Raw genomic sequence first — 12,667 nt, 5'->3', positions numbered from 1 at the left:
AGGAGACCCTAACAGAACTGAAGTATACACATTACAGGTATATAGCAAGAGGAGGGGTTTTGTATAGACAGCTGATGTACTCCAAGCAGTGGTTTCATGACCCATTTGGAAAACCGACTATATTCAGGGCTTAAATTCAGCCACAGCTGTTGGAAGCAGAGCTCCAGTAGATAGTCTGAAAACTCCAGGGGGGTTGAGAATCACACCATGTGGGGGGGGTTCATCGGGGGGTCCGGGAAACTCTCTTGAGAATTTAAGCCCCAATCGTATTAAAGCTTCCCAGTAAGAGCTAACAGCAGTTCTAGCAAAGCACTTGGCCCTGGGCCCCACCTCCTTGTGGTCTCTGCCCTGCCACTGAGTTTGCAAACACAGCTGTTGGGGGAGGGAGGGGTGCTGGGAACCCGGGAACATGGAGCCAACTATCCAGCGGTGGGGAGAGAGAGGGGTGGAGAGAGTGCAATGTACCAAGGTGGAAAGTTAAGCCCGGGCGCTTTTCTTTATTTAGCTTCCGGAGTCTGCAAGTGCCTCGAAGCCGGTAACGAGATTCCCTGGGAAGTTGGCAGCTAGTTTGCAAATAGCAGCAGCAGCTTCCATCAACACCAAGGCCTGCAATGAGACTCCCCTTGGGGAAAGCAGGCAGCTTCCCCAAACACTCCCAGGGAAGGGAGCCAGGCATGACACACACCGTTCACATGGGATCACTGGACAGCCCGCCACTCTTTTGGCGGCTGCACAAGCCTTAACTGGGAAAGGGGGGGAAGTGAACTTCTGACCTTACAACTCTTAAGAGCCTTATTGGTGCTGTAAAGTGCAGCGATCCTGGGTTTGCTCCCCTGACCCACAGAGCTGGATCTGATTTGAAAGGCATTAACAGGGTTTGCTTAGCGGGTTCCCTTTCCTCTTTGTAAAGAGAGGACCCACTCCCCAGGGCCCCCACGCCGGCTTCACAAGTCCCCCACGCCCACATTACCCCTCGGAGAAAGGTTTCCATGCGGAGCACCTTGGAGCACCCCTCCCCCGCGCAGCATGATATTGACTCACCGGCCAGGCAAAGCTGAACGGGAGAACAATCCGGTTCCTTTCGTTATTCCGGTTGTATTTTAAACTAAAGGTATTTCCTCCGATGACAGGCGTAGATCCGGAGCCGAAGCTGCAAGGGCCGCCAGCAGAGACCCGGGATTGATACTCCTTCAGGCAAACTTTAAAATACGTATCACACTCGTCTCTGGTGCACTTTCGATCTCCTGGGTTTCGGGGGCCATCGCAGCAATTCCCATTTTGCAATTCGCCATTGACGTTTTGCATGGCTAAGATCTCCAGTTCGAACTGTCCCGACGCTCGAGTCACCTGTTCAGCCCAAGACAGGGAGGGAGAGACAGCGATCACTGGGCTGTTTGGCCGCTCTAAGGGGCTGCAACGAGAGCGCGCAGGCCGGGGGGGGGGGGGTTCAGTCCCAAACGGGAGGGGTTTGAAAGCGAGTTACGCACACCGCGAAGCGCCCAGCTTGCAGCTCCCAGATAATCCGGAGGGCAGGAGACCAGAGTCGCCTCTGCACCGCCCGCCAGGAGACCCCCCCCTCGGGGAACCGGGACCCCGGCTTTCAAGTCCTAAACTTGGGCGCGTATCAGATCCGTACAACAGGGGCCATCGCAACCAGGGGCCGCCCCTTGGGGGAGCCTCGGGGGCTTTTACAACGCCTCCCCCACTGAGGCGCACGGCAGCCTCGAGGGGAAGATGGCAATGCGCCTTGTTCATCAAAAATCAAATCGGCAGGAGCGGCTTGCACCAATTAAGGGGCTTTTGAAAATCCGAACAGGGGAAACGTGCAGCAATTGCATCTTGCTAAACGACGCCCCCCCGCCCCGCCCGGGTTAAATCTCACTACACGAGTCCAAAACACCTCGTGGGCAACACCTGCGCGTCGTTTGAGGGGCTTTCAGGGCCAAGGGGGTTGCCCACAAGTGGCCCCTGCAGCAAGGGCGCGTTTTCGGGGCGAAGCTCCCCCCACCCCCACCCCCCCGCCGGCCCGGGGCAAAGCGCAGCGAAGCCCGGCTACCGCGTCGGGGGGGGGGGGGGGCCGGCCCGTGCAGCCGCACTCCCTCCCTTCCCCCCCCCCCTCCCAAAAGGGCTGGCGCTCACGTACCTTCCCCCGCAGGCACAGCAAGGCGAGGAGGAGAGGGGCGAGGGCGGGTCGCCTGGGCAGGAGCATGCTCGCGCCGGGGCTGCGGCTCGCGCCGGGGCTGCGGACTCCGAGCGACGCCGCCGAGGCCGGGGGGGGGGGGGGGGGAGAAAGCGCGCGCGCGCCGGCGGCCAACCCCGCCGCTCTCCGCCGGCCCCGCGGCAGCGCCCCGCTCTGCGAGGCGGAGGGGCCCAGCCGCCGCCTTTTATTCTCCCGCGGCCGCCCTCGCCCGCGCCGGCCCTTTTCTTCTTCTTTTGTTTTGTTGACGGGCGATTATTCGGAGCCTTTTCTTCCTTTCAAGGCGCCGGCCGCCGCGCGGATCAGGGCAGCACAATGCGCCCCCGCCCGCGCGCCCGCCCCCCCCCCGAGAGGCGCATGCGACACGCACAGAGAGAGGGAGCTGGAAGCCCGTCTGCGAGCCCCGCCGCTGCCCGCCTGCTTCATCTATCCCGCGGCAGCGGGAGGGGAAGCCGCAGCCGGCGCATGCGTCTCTATTAATATGCATGAGGGGGAGGGGGTGCGGGGGGTGGGGGTGGCACCGCCTGGTGCCCTGGGGGGAGGGGAGAGCGGCAGCAGCAGGGGTGGGGCGGGCGCTTTGCAGCAGGTGAGAGCAATGGCCGCCAGGTGCGGGGGCGGGGGGGGCCCACCACGAGTAGCCTCACGCAGCGGGGCAGGGTGGACGGGGCTGGCCGCAAGCCGAGATGTCTCTTGCGGGGGGGGGGGGCAATCAAAGCCCCAGGGGCTGCTGCCTGCAGCCGGCAACGGGGGTGGTGTTAACCCTTTCGGGTGCAGCCCAGGGGGCTAAGTCCCATCCAGTCTCCCCTTTCTTCTCCCCCCCCCCCCCAAGCCAATGCAAAGCGCAGCCAGGGTGCGGGGCCCCGCCTGGAGGAAGAGGATCGGAAAGCCCGCTCCCTGCTCAAGCCAGGTAGCGGATCCACCCGGGAGCTTAGCAGCAGCCCCTAGGCAGCGGCAGGGAAGTGATTTCAGGCGAGCCCCCCCCCCCCCCGCCCCCGGGAAAGGATCCAGCCCAGACTGAGGGAGGAAGGGGCAGTAGCGACGCACACGTGTGTCTGCAGCAGGAGCAACCCCCCCCCCCCCCCAAAGATTGCAAAGCCTCTGCGGGCTTGTCTAGCAACACCACCAATAACCGTCTGCCCCCCCCCTTTTACACTCCGCGATCGCAGCGCGGGGGGACCACCGGCGTGCACACGAGGGGGGAACCCCCCCCCAGTGATCTGGCAGCCCCTGAGCCGCGGTGAGGGGCGAGCCGGGCCTGGAGAGAAGCTGCTGCTAGCCACGTGGGCAGGGCAGCGAACCCAGCGCCTGGTCGCCCTCTCCAGCCCAGGCGCTCCGGGTGCGCCCGTTTTGGGTTCACACGGCTTCCCCCGGGCGTCTCTGGAGCAGCCTGCGCGTGATGGGGGAAGGGCTGGCAGCGCTTGAATCCCCTTGGCCTGCGGGGGGGGGGGGGAGGATGCTGCCGTCTGGTGCCTTGCGGGTGGAAGCTGCACTGGGGGCCCTGCACCTGTAGCCGGCTCCCAGCCGTGCCCGGCGGGGAGCGGAGTTGGGGGGAGAGGTCTGCCGGGGGTGGCTGTAGGGGAAATGGGCTGGCACCGCTGTCAGCAACCTGGGCCTTCCAGCTCTTGTATGGGCTACATTTCCTTCCATTGGGAAGGCAAGAGACAAGGAGGGATTCCCTAGTCACACAGCCGGAGGCTGGATTAAAGCAGCCAGGGAGCCCCAGACCCCCAGGCATTATGGGATCCCCTCCTCTCCCAGAGAGGCAAAAGCAGTGGTATGTGAACCCTTCCCCTGATCCTCCATGAGGAGCCCCAGAAAAGCAGGGAGTACCCAGTGCTTACCCCCCTTATCAGAGAGTATTTGTGCCTGTGATTGCAGCAGGCTGCTTCTCCTGCCAAACTTCTTCTGCTGGGGGGGGGGGGGGGTGTCAGCAGGGTTTCCCAGAGCAGCGGGTCTTGGAGTTAACAACCCCTGCAGTTGCACAAGGTAGTTCACTCAGTTATTGTCTCAGGCTGTCTGCAGACTCAGGCAGGCCCCACTGTATGGCTAACATATATTCGGCCACACTTCCATGCTCTTCTTCGCAATCAGGAAGGCTAGAAACTTTTCTCTTTTTTTAGAGGAATGCTGAGATTCTGACACAAGCACATGGTTCCAGGAGCTGGGAGGGGGGAAATACCTCCCACCTTCTGACTGAACCCCGATGTAAGAGGATGTACTGTACGCTAGTCAGTTCATCCAGCAATGCAAAAGCCAACCTCAGAACCAACGTTCTTTTCAGTTCTATGGCAAAAGTGAATTACATATTTGGAAATAATACCTGTGTTCTCAACACAGGCCTTACCTCCTCTAAAATGTGCCCTGTTTGGGGCTACTGAAGGTCCTCAGAAAAATAAGAAGATAATTAAAGGATTCCCTTTCAAGAGAATAGTTTCAGTACAAAACCAGCCAAAGAGCAATTTTTCCTCTCCCTGGTACTGCCTTGATAGAGTGCAATGTGTTGTGATTTTATATCCATTCACACGTAGGACTGTGACATTATTACACAGGTACATCACCCTCTTTGAAAATAAACCTGGTATGATGAGAAGTTCTGTGCATCTACAACTGGTGGTTCGGGGAGGTTCAATCTCATTCGATAAACACGGTTAGTTCCCAGTCCTGCAAGCATGAGTTGTACCATTGATTTCATTGGGGCTGCTTATACGTATATAAATCTAAGCATATGCCCAAGTGTTTGCAGGATCAGTGTTTGCTTAGAACTTATTCATGTTAACGTGGCTACTTAGGCTAGCCTTTCAAAACAGTGTGAATTGACTAGGACCATTTCTATTTCAGTCCATGTTTTAGCATTCCAGTTTGCAGGAGGCTATACAATAATATCCAACATTATTTTGCAAAACTACTCTACAGAGGGACCTAGCTGACTGCCATAGCTTAGTCGAGGCTATTCCATGCTCTTGAAGACCTAGTCCACAATGGGATCTCACTTGAAGAGATTTCTAAAGTCATTTCTAAAAGACTCTTGGGTCCAGAAAGAGGCAAATGTAAAATTAGTTTTCTTCTCGTCTTTGCTGTTTGGAATATTCAGCACAGGACACAACAAATGCCACATTTTAAGTATGCCTAGGCCTTGATCCTGCAAACACTGAGCATGTACTTCGCTTTACAGATGTGAGTAGTCTTACTGAAGTCAATGGAACTACTCACATTTGTAATGTTAAGTATGGGCTTAAAGTTAGGCACATGCTTAAGTGTTTGTAGGATTAGTTTCACGCAGATCACCTTTAATTAAGCTGTGAGCTCAAGTACAAGAGTTTGATACTATAGTAGCAATATTATCACAGCTACAAAGGATTTGAACGCTAAAGATTTACTAATGCATTATTCTTCACCATGTTCCTGGGGGTGGTGAACACTTGTATTTTATCCATGAAGTGGCTGCATTTTGGTGAAGGATGAACTGACTTCTGTGCTTATTTGAATTTGTGCTGGTTAGATTGCACATTCAATTCCAACGTTATTCACCCAATGTTACTCTGGGGCTTTAACTATCCTGTTGCCTGCTAGCATGCACTGTGCCTTAAGGGCAGGTCCAGGGCTGGGCTTTAAGTGAAAAGTTTCTCAACCTGATGAGTACTTTCCAGTACTCAGGAAATGCAAAGTTATGGTTCCCACAGTATCCATGACTCAGTCACCTGGCACATTAATTGCATTTATAGAAAACTGCTTATCTAAGCAACTCATAGTGTTTTGCAAACATTAATGAATTAAACCTCTCAACATCAGTATTAGAATACACATTTTACAGATGGGTAAACCAAGGTACAGAGAGATTAAGTGACTTGGGCAAAGTCATGCAGTGTGTCAGTGGTAGAGGTGGATAGAAAGAAGGGGTGGCGTTCTGGCCCCGCATAAATCAATGGCAAAATTTCCATTAATTTAGTGAATTCAGAATTTTAACCCAGAAGTCCTAACTCTCAATCCCCACCTCTGATCACTAGACTCACAGGTCCAGCTCCTCAACTGGTGTAAATCAGCATAACTCCACTGAAGTCAAAGAGCACTAAGCCAATTTACACCAGCCCATTACCTGTTTCTGTTACATACATTGATCAGCATATGCAGTAATATACAAATATTACATGTGCCCAAGGGAGCTGAATTGTGGTTGCTTTGGGAGCCATAACAGTGCATTTAAAATCTCAGTCATAATGTCACATTAGCATAGGACCAAATTCTAAAAGATATGGACCCAGCACAACTTCCCTTGAGGTCAGTGGGAGATATGGGAGCCTACCAGGTTCTCGGAATCTTTCACGATTTGGCTCGGAGCTTTTTGCATTGTGCAAAGTTACTTTCTGCTAATCTTCCCATTCTGACATAATTAGGTTACAGCCACGTTAGCAGTTATAAACATGTAGCAGGCTATGGGCCAGTGTTACATGTAATGCTGCACTTCAGATCAGAATCAGTTTCCTAATATAGCACCTGGATCCTGCTCACATTGAAGTTACTGCGACTATGCCCCGGTCTTTGGTAGGACCAGAATCATGGCCTTTAGAAAGAGTGTCTGGGTTGCAAGGATCTGGTGTCATGAAATCAATTCTTTTATGCATTAGGGAAGTTGTAATTTCCTTTTAAAGGTCTATGACTCACTGGATTACAGCTAAAAACAATCCCACAGGATTGCTTTAAATCACACAATATAAGGGCAAACTAAGAACAGCACTTTTCAAAATTCTTCAGACAGGAGTTTGATTCTGCTCCCACTGAAGTCAATGGCAAAACTCCTGTTGATGTCTGGTGCAGATCAGGGCCATACAGCGAAATTCATGTAGAATCGTGGGGGCTGAGTTCTGTGCCAGCTCTGCATAGGCCAGTATAGACTGGCTTTCAGGAGAGGGGCTAACCAGTGTGTCAACAATTACATGGATATAGTGGTCATGAAACCTCCCGTGGTAGCGTGTGAAGGGAGACCCAGCCTCTATTGCACAGCTGTAGAGGGGCTACAGAATAGTACCAAGCCCCGCCCACACGTTCAGAGGTGGTTTTCTTCCTCCACCCTTCTCCTGTCCAAGCCTCATTTACACCCACTGTTGGGTGAGGTTGAAGGGTAAATGTCACCCACTAGGTAATTGTTTATTTTGGGATTGCATTCCCTTTGCAAAATGCAGCCTTTTGCAAGAATACGCGCCATGTCACTGAGTCACAGGTGCCTTCTAGTTAAAGTCATGTCCATAAATGCCCCCTGAACACTTTCTTTCCCTTCTATTATCCTGAAATTGACCCCTCTGGTTGGGCAAGCCTGGCAGTGTCAGATATAGCGATTGTGTCTATGCCACTTCATGGCTGGCTGACACACATTTCAGAGCAACACATTCCACCCAATGAACCCATTTGCACAGTTGAGTGATCTAAACTTAGAAAGTTAATTTCTTTAATTACAAAGTGAGACTGAACTCCTTTAAAGCTTGTCATCACCTGAATGGAATGGGAATTACGCTTCCATAATCATTTAACCGTCGGAAACTAATTGGAAATATTTAATGTGTAGGCCACTCCCCTAATTACACTCTATTTAACAAATGAAATAGAGGGGAAAACATCCATATTTTAAAAGTTGGGCTAGCTGCTGAGGTTTTAGAGACAAAGATTCAGCTCACCAACTGGCCAAGCAATCCTTTTAAATAACATGCTTATTTCCAGGAGGGCTGCAATTCTTCAGACCCAGCAGAGTTTTAAACCTATAGCCCTAGGCCAAGATTTTCAAAAATGGCTAATGATTTTGTGACTTTGAAAATCTATCCTTTGAGTCTCTGTGTGCCTCAGTTCCCCATCTGTACCTCACAGGTTGTTGTGAGGAAAACTGCATTAAAAACTACCTACAACTTTATCCAATTGTAATGAACTATTATTCCAAATGGTTATTTCCCCAAGGAAAATAATACAATTTCTCCCTTACCTTTCTGTATTTGTGTGTGTTAAAATGGCTTTTATGGCTGTTTATGTGCTAATCCTTTAAGCATGGGAAGCCTCCACATTGACCTGTGAAATAATTTCTTTGTCATGTTATTCTTCACCCGCAGTTGAATTTTTTCACATCAGTGATCGGATCACAAATCTCTGTGTTCTAAAAACAAAGAAGACATGAGGCATAAGTCTTAACTCTGGTTAGGGGTACATCTTATCAAATCAGACCAGCCTACAGGAGGTGCAAGGACCGTGACACTGAGCAGTACTGGCATCTCTATCAGGGACAAGATGACGCTTGCATTTGATAAACTGTAACCTCAGCTATTCTTGGTCCATTGCAAATGTGACTGCAGTGAAACCTGCGCTAAAGACCATCTCCAATAAGCAGCGCCCTGGTTTAAGACACCTCCTGCTTTCCAGTTTTCTAATTATCCGTTGTTATTTGATGATCACTTCAATTAGCCAATCCTACTAGGTCTTTGATTAGTTGTTGAGATCAAGTTTCATTGTATTTGTAACTGAAGCATGAAAATGTTTCAGTGTTTTCATATTTTCTCTCTCTCTGATATTGAATTTTTGTTTGATTGAGGCGTTTTGGTATATTTGTTGTGTGCTCTCTTCATCTCGGAATATCCTGAGAGCAGTTCACATGAACCATATTGGAGTGCTTCCTAACACTGAGGGAGTGAGCCAAAAGAATAGGGTTGTAGCTAGCAGTTTGAAATTTACATGCACAATATTTGTTCTATTGCTTACGCTCTTTTGCCCAGGATATTTCTACCCGTGGCTGATACAAAATTACACACACTGGTGACATTTATTCCTCATGAATGATGTACGTGGAGTTACCCCAGGGATGCATTTAGAACAATATGATCACTAAGGCCTTGATGCCGCAAAGTACAAAAGCAAGTGCCTACATTTAAGCACAAGAGTAAACCCAGTGAAAGTTAGGCATGTGCTTAAGTAATTCAGGCCCAGATCCTGAAATGCTCTTGCCAAAAAACACCCTTGCCGAGCTGCATGGAAAACGTTTCCCCAGGAAATTAAAAATGTACACAGTGGCATGATGGCGTATGCTTACCTAGTCCTTCGGCATTGGCTGCATGCAGCTGGCTGGCAGAAGCTACTTTTTGGATGAGGTAAATGTTTTGAACAAAGCATTGGCCTCAAAGGGTATGTAGCATCCATAGTGGCATGGCCAGCATTTGACTGTTGGGCAAAGAGTTGAAAAATGGCATGCCACAGCTGTAGGCCAGACTTTCTTCCGAGTGTCATACTCAGCTAAAGCCCGTCATCGCAAAGGGAATCATTTAAAAGTGGGTTGTACCATTTCCAATGTGCACTGAAGCTTCAAGGTGAATGGAGTGTGTGAGTGGTCTCAGCCTAGATACTTAGACACCTGGAGCTACTGGCCAAATCCCATCAGAGTTGGCCTCAGTCGTTTTTCCTTCCCAGGTAGCTAACTTGAGTTCCATGCAGCTTACTCTACGTGGGTCCTTCAAACGGGAGCTTAAAACCCCAAATTGTGTCAATTCTGAATGGATCTTAAAAATGCCATAGATATGGATTGATGCCAGGGTCTCACAACAGGAGGGGTTTGCTGGGTGTCCTTAGTTAACATTTCCCTTCCCCCCCCTCCATTGATAGGCAGTATGCTGTGTGCTCCATCCTAGAGTCAGCTGCATTCAATAGGTCCTCATCCTGTTCTCGTTGAACTCATGGGGAGTTTTGCTGTGGAATTGGACGGGAGCAGCTCCAGAATTGTAAAGCATAGTTTGCAAAGGTTCTTCTGGATGCCCAATATAATCTGTTACTCACCTTTTCTCACCCTGCGTTGAGGCTGCTGGGATCAAAGTGCCTGGGGATACGTATGAACGTTAGCGGGAGAGCTGAGGGGACTGAGGGGAAATGGAGGAGGGGAGAAAGGACTGGTAGCACCAGGGGAAGGACTTCACCTCTGAAACGGGAGGGTTGGGTGAGATGACAAAACAGTGCCATCCAATCTGTTTGTTTGACAGTCCTCAATTGATCTTCCTGCAACACCTTGAACCTTTTGTGTTCATTCCTCCCTGTCTGCTGTTTTGTCTTTATAAACACATGGGAGCAGATTCTCCCCTCGCTTAGCCCAGGGCTGTGAGTTAGGAAAGCATTTAAACCCATGATTAAATCCACCCCTATTCAAGACAGCCTGCTGTTCTGAATAGTGATGGACTGCTGAATCAGGGCTTACGTCAGAAGTAACTCCATTGAAGACAGTGGGGTTACACTGATGTACATGAGATTAGAATCAGGGTCCAGGACTCAAACGTCAAGCCCCCAAATCTCCCAGCTCTCTGATCTGCGTGTTGCTTTTATTTGATGATTTTTATTTACTGTGGCAGAGGGGAAAAAAATGGGTCTCTTCCCCAATTTGCATAGGAGCAATTCCACACCTGCCCCTTTAAAAATGAGTTTTTGGTTGGCTGCCTTTTATTGTCCCTTCTCCTCCCTGGGGAGAGTGGAGGTGGGGTGGATGCGTGGGTGGGAAGGCTTCATCAGCCTAGCAGACAACCCTTTCTTATTACAACTCAAGTCTGTGGCTCCCCCCCAGGATATTTATTGGGAGCACTTGCTAAGGAATCTGTGAGCACAAGGCGGGGTCGGGGACCAGATGCAATGGGAGGCAACTTGTTTCCTAATCAGGGAGCCTCGAGACCCATCTGTTGAGTCTCGCAGGCCCACAATGCCGCAAGTTGCACAAGGCAACAGAGACTTTCTTTTGTTGATGCTTTTAGTCCTCAACAAGTGCAATCCTGTATAGAGCAGCTCGTCGTCTTTGTTGCTACTACTAGCTAATGGGACTTTGAAAAGAACGCCCCCTCGCCCCAGCTCAAAGGGGGATAACCTCCTCCTCCTTCCCTCTCCACCCCCCCCCCCCACCTCCCGCTCAGATCAATAGCAGGTCCCTAGGCACAAAGCCTGCATTCTTTTATTCTCCAGTTAGAACAGCTGCAGCAGCAGCAGTGCTGCGGCTCATTGGAAACCTATTAGCGTTTGAAAGACTTAATCCAGTTTGAAAACGCTAGTGTTTCTGAATCCTTCACGCGCTCGCATCCGTCAGCGGCAATGTTCCGAGGCAGCCCTGCGGGTGGACTGGGTTTGTTATTACAGTCACCTGCACCTCCCTCCGTATCCCGAAGGCACAACAAAGAAGGCAAAATGTCAATTTCCCAACCTCATGTGGTAGAAGACCATAGGGATTGCTCTTGCTCTGCCACACCGGGCCCCGTCGCCGGGCTGTGCAGTCTGATATCCTGCCTTCAGCAGTGACCGATACCTCATGATTTACTCTTCGATTTCATAGATTGATGGATGTCAGATCCATAAGAGTGGATGTCAAGTCCATGATGTTATAATCATCTAGTTTCACGTTGTTTAACACAGGCTGTAGCAGTTCATCCCAGATATCTTTCGTGTGCACCACGGGTCACGTAAAAGCTGGTGGCAGCGTGACTCCTTGTTACCACTGCACTGAAGCACAGAGTCAGCCTTGGAGAAGGCTATCCCACATGCAGTCACAGAACATACCCCCCCCCCCGTCCCCATCCTGACCTGGTGCACCACTTCTAGGGCCAAGAGGAGAGCTATCTCGGATACTTATGTGGCCTCCATTACTGAACTACCTGAGCATCTTACCATCTTAAAGGAATCTATACTCCCAACACCCCATTGAGGGAGGGAAGTGCAATTTCCCCATTTGACAGATAATGAGGAATTGAGGCATCAAGAAGACAAGTGTCGTCTCAGACAGGAAGTCTGTGGTAGACCAAGGAATCGAACCCATGTTTCCCAAATCCCAGGCTAGCATTGGGTCATCCTTCTGCAAGTCATTCAGTTTCAACACCCATTCACTCCTGGGCCTCTTTAGTACGTGGTGCTAACTACTGCCAGTTTTAGGGGCCTGGACACTTTGACCAGTAGGAACTGGAGCAAGACCACCAACTTATTGCATAAAGGCCAACAAACAGCTTTTGATCTCTCCTGACTCGGGGTCATATTCATTCTGGTCACCTAGAGCTGACGGGCTCAGTATTCCCTTACTAATCCCCTGAGCTTGCCAATTCCTTCTGCCAAGCCAATATGTTCTAAAGTGTTAACTCCCTTCCCCTTTAAATCCTGGTCCTCCGTCCCTCGCCTTGGATCAGCCTAATCACTGAAGTGGATCAGTTTTAATGATTCAAGCTGTGGTACTGAGAGTGCAGAAGATGGTAGGTGGGCCCTGGGTGGAAGATACTGCTCTTTCTGTATGTGGTCCACTGTGTTTCATGCTGTCACCTTCCTTATCTTAGAGATGTTTCCCTCTCCTCTTTGTTTGTTTTTTTAATTCAAGAGATCTTAACTCTTGCCCAGAGACTAGAAATTTCCCCTGATCATATAAGGAGATGGCTCTCTGGGGCAATGACGGTTCTGTGTTTGTACAGTGCTGAGCACAATGGGACCCTGATCCAGGAC

At 50.6% G+C, this 12,667-nt stretch overlaps 1 protein-coding gene across 1 annotated transcript in view; it reads right to left on the bottom strand.

Annotated features, from left to right (window-relative positions):
• JAG1 (jagged canonical Notch ligand 1) overlaps positions 1 to 2,659 on the bottom strand; it is a 35,804-nt gene extending 33,145 nt beyond the window's left edge. The window contains exons 1-2 of the mRNA XM_038397241.2: positions 2,144 to 2,659; positions 1,042 to 1,347 (exon numbers count right to left, since the gene is read on the bottom strand). Coding sequence (XP_038253169.1) covers positions 1,042 to 1,347; positions 2,144 to 2,209 — 372 coding nt within the window. The 5' untranslated portion in view covers positions 2,210 to 2,659. The remainder of the gene's footprint in view (positions 1 to 1,041; positions 1,348 to 2,143) is intronic.
• Between the last annotated feature and the right edge of the window lie 10,008 nt (positions 2,660 to 12,667).

The sequence above is a fragment of the Dermochelys coriacea genome, chromosome 3 (assembly GCF_009764565.3).
Source record: "Dermochelys coriacea isolate rDerCor1 chromosome 3, rDerCor1.pri.v4, whole genome shotgun sequence".
NCBI classification, from domain to species: Eukaryota; Metazoa; Chordata; order Testudines; family Dermochelyidae; genus Dermochelys; species Dermochelys coriacea.
Note: the sequence above shows the minus strand (reverse complement) of the source record. Positions and strands in the feature narration are given on the sequence as shown.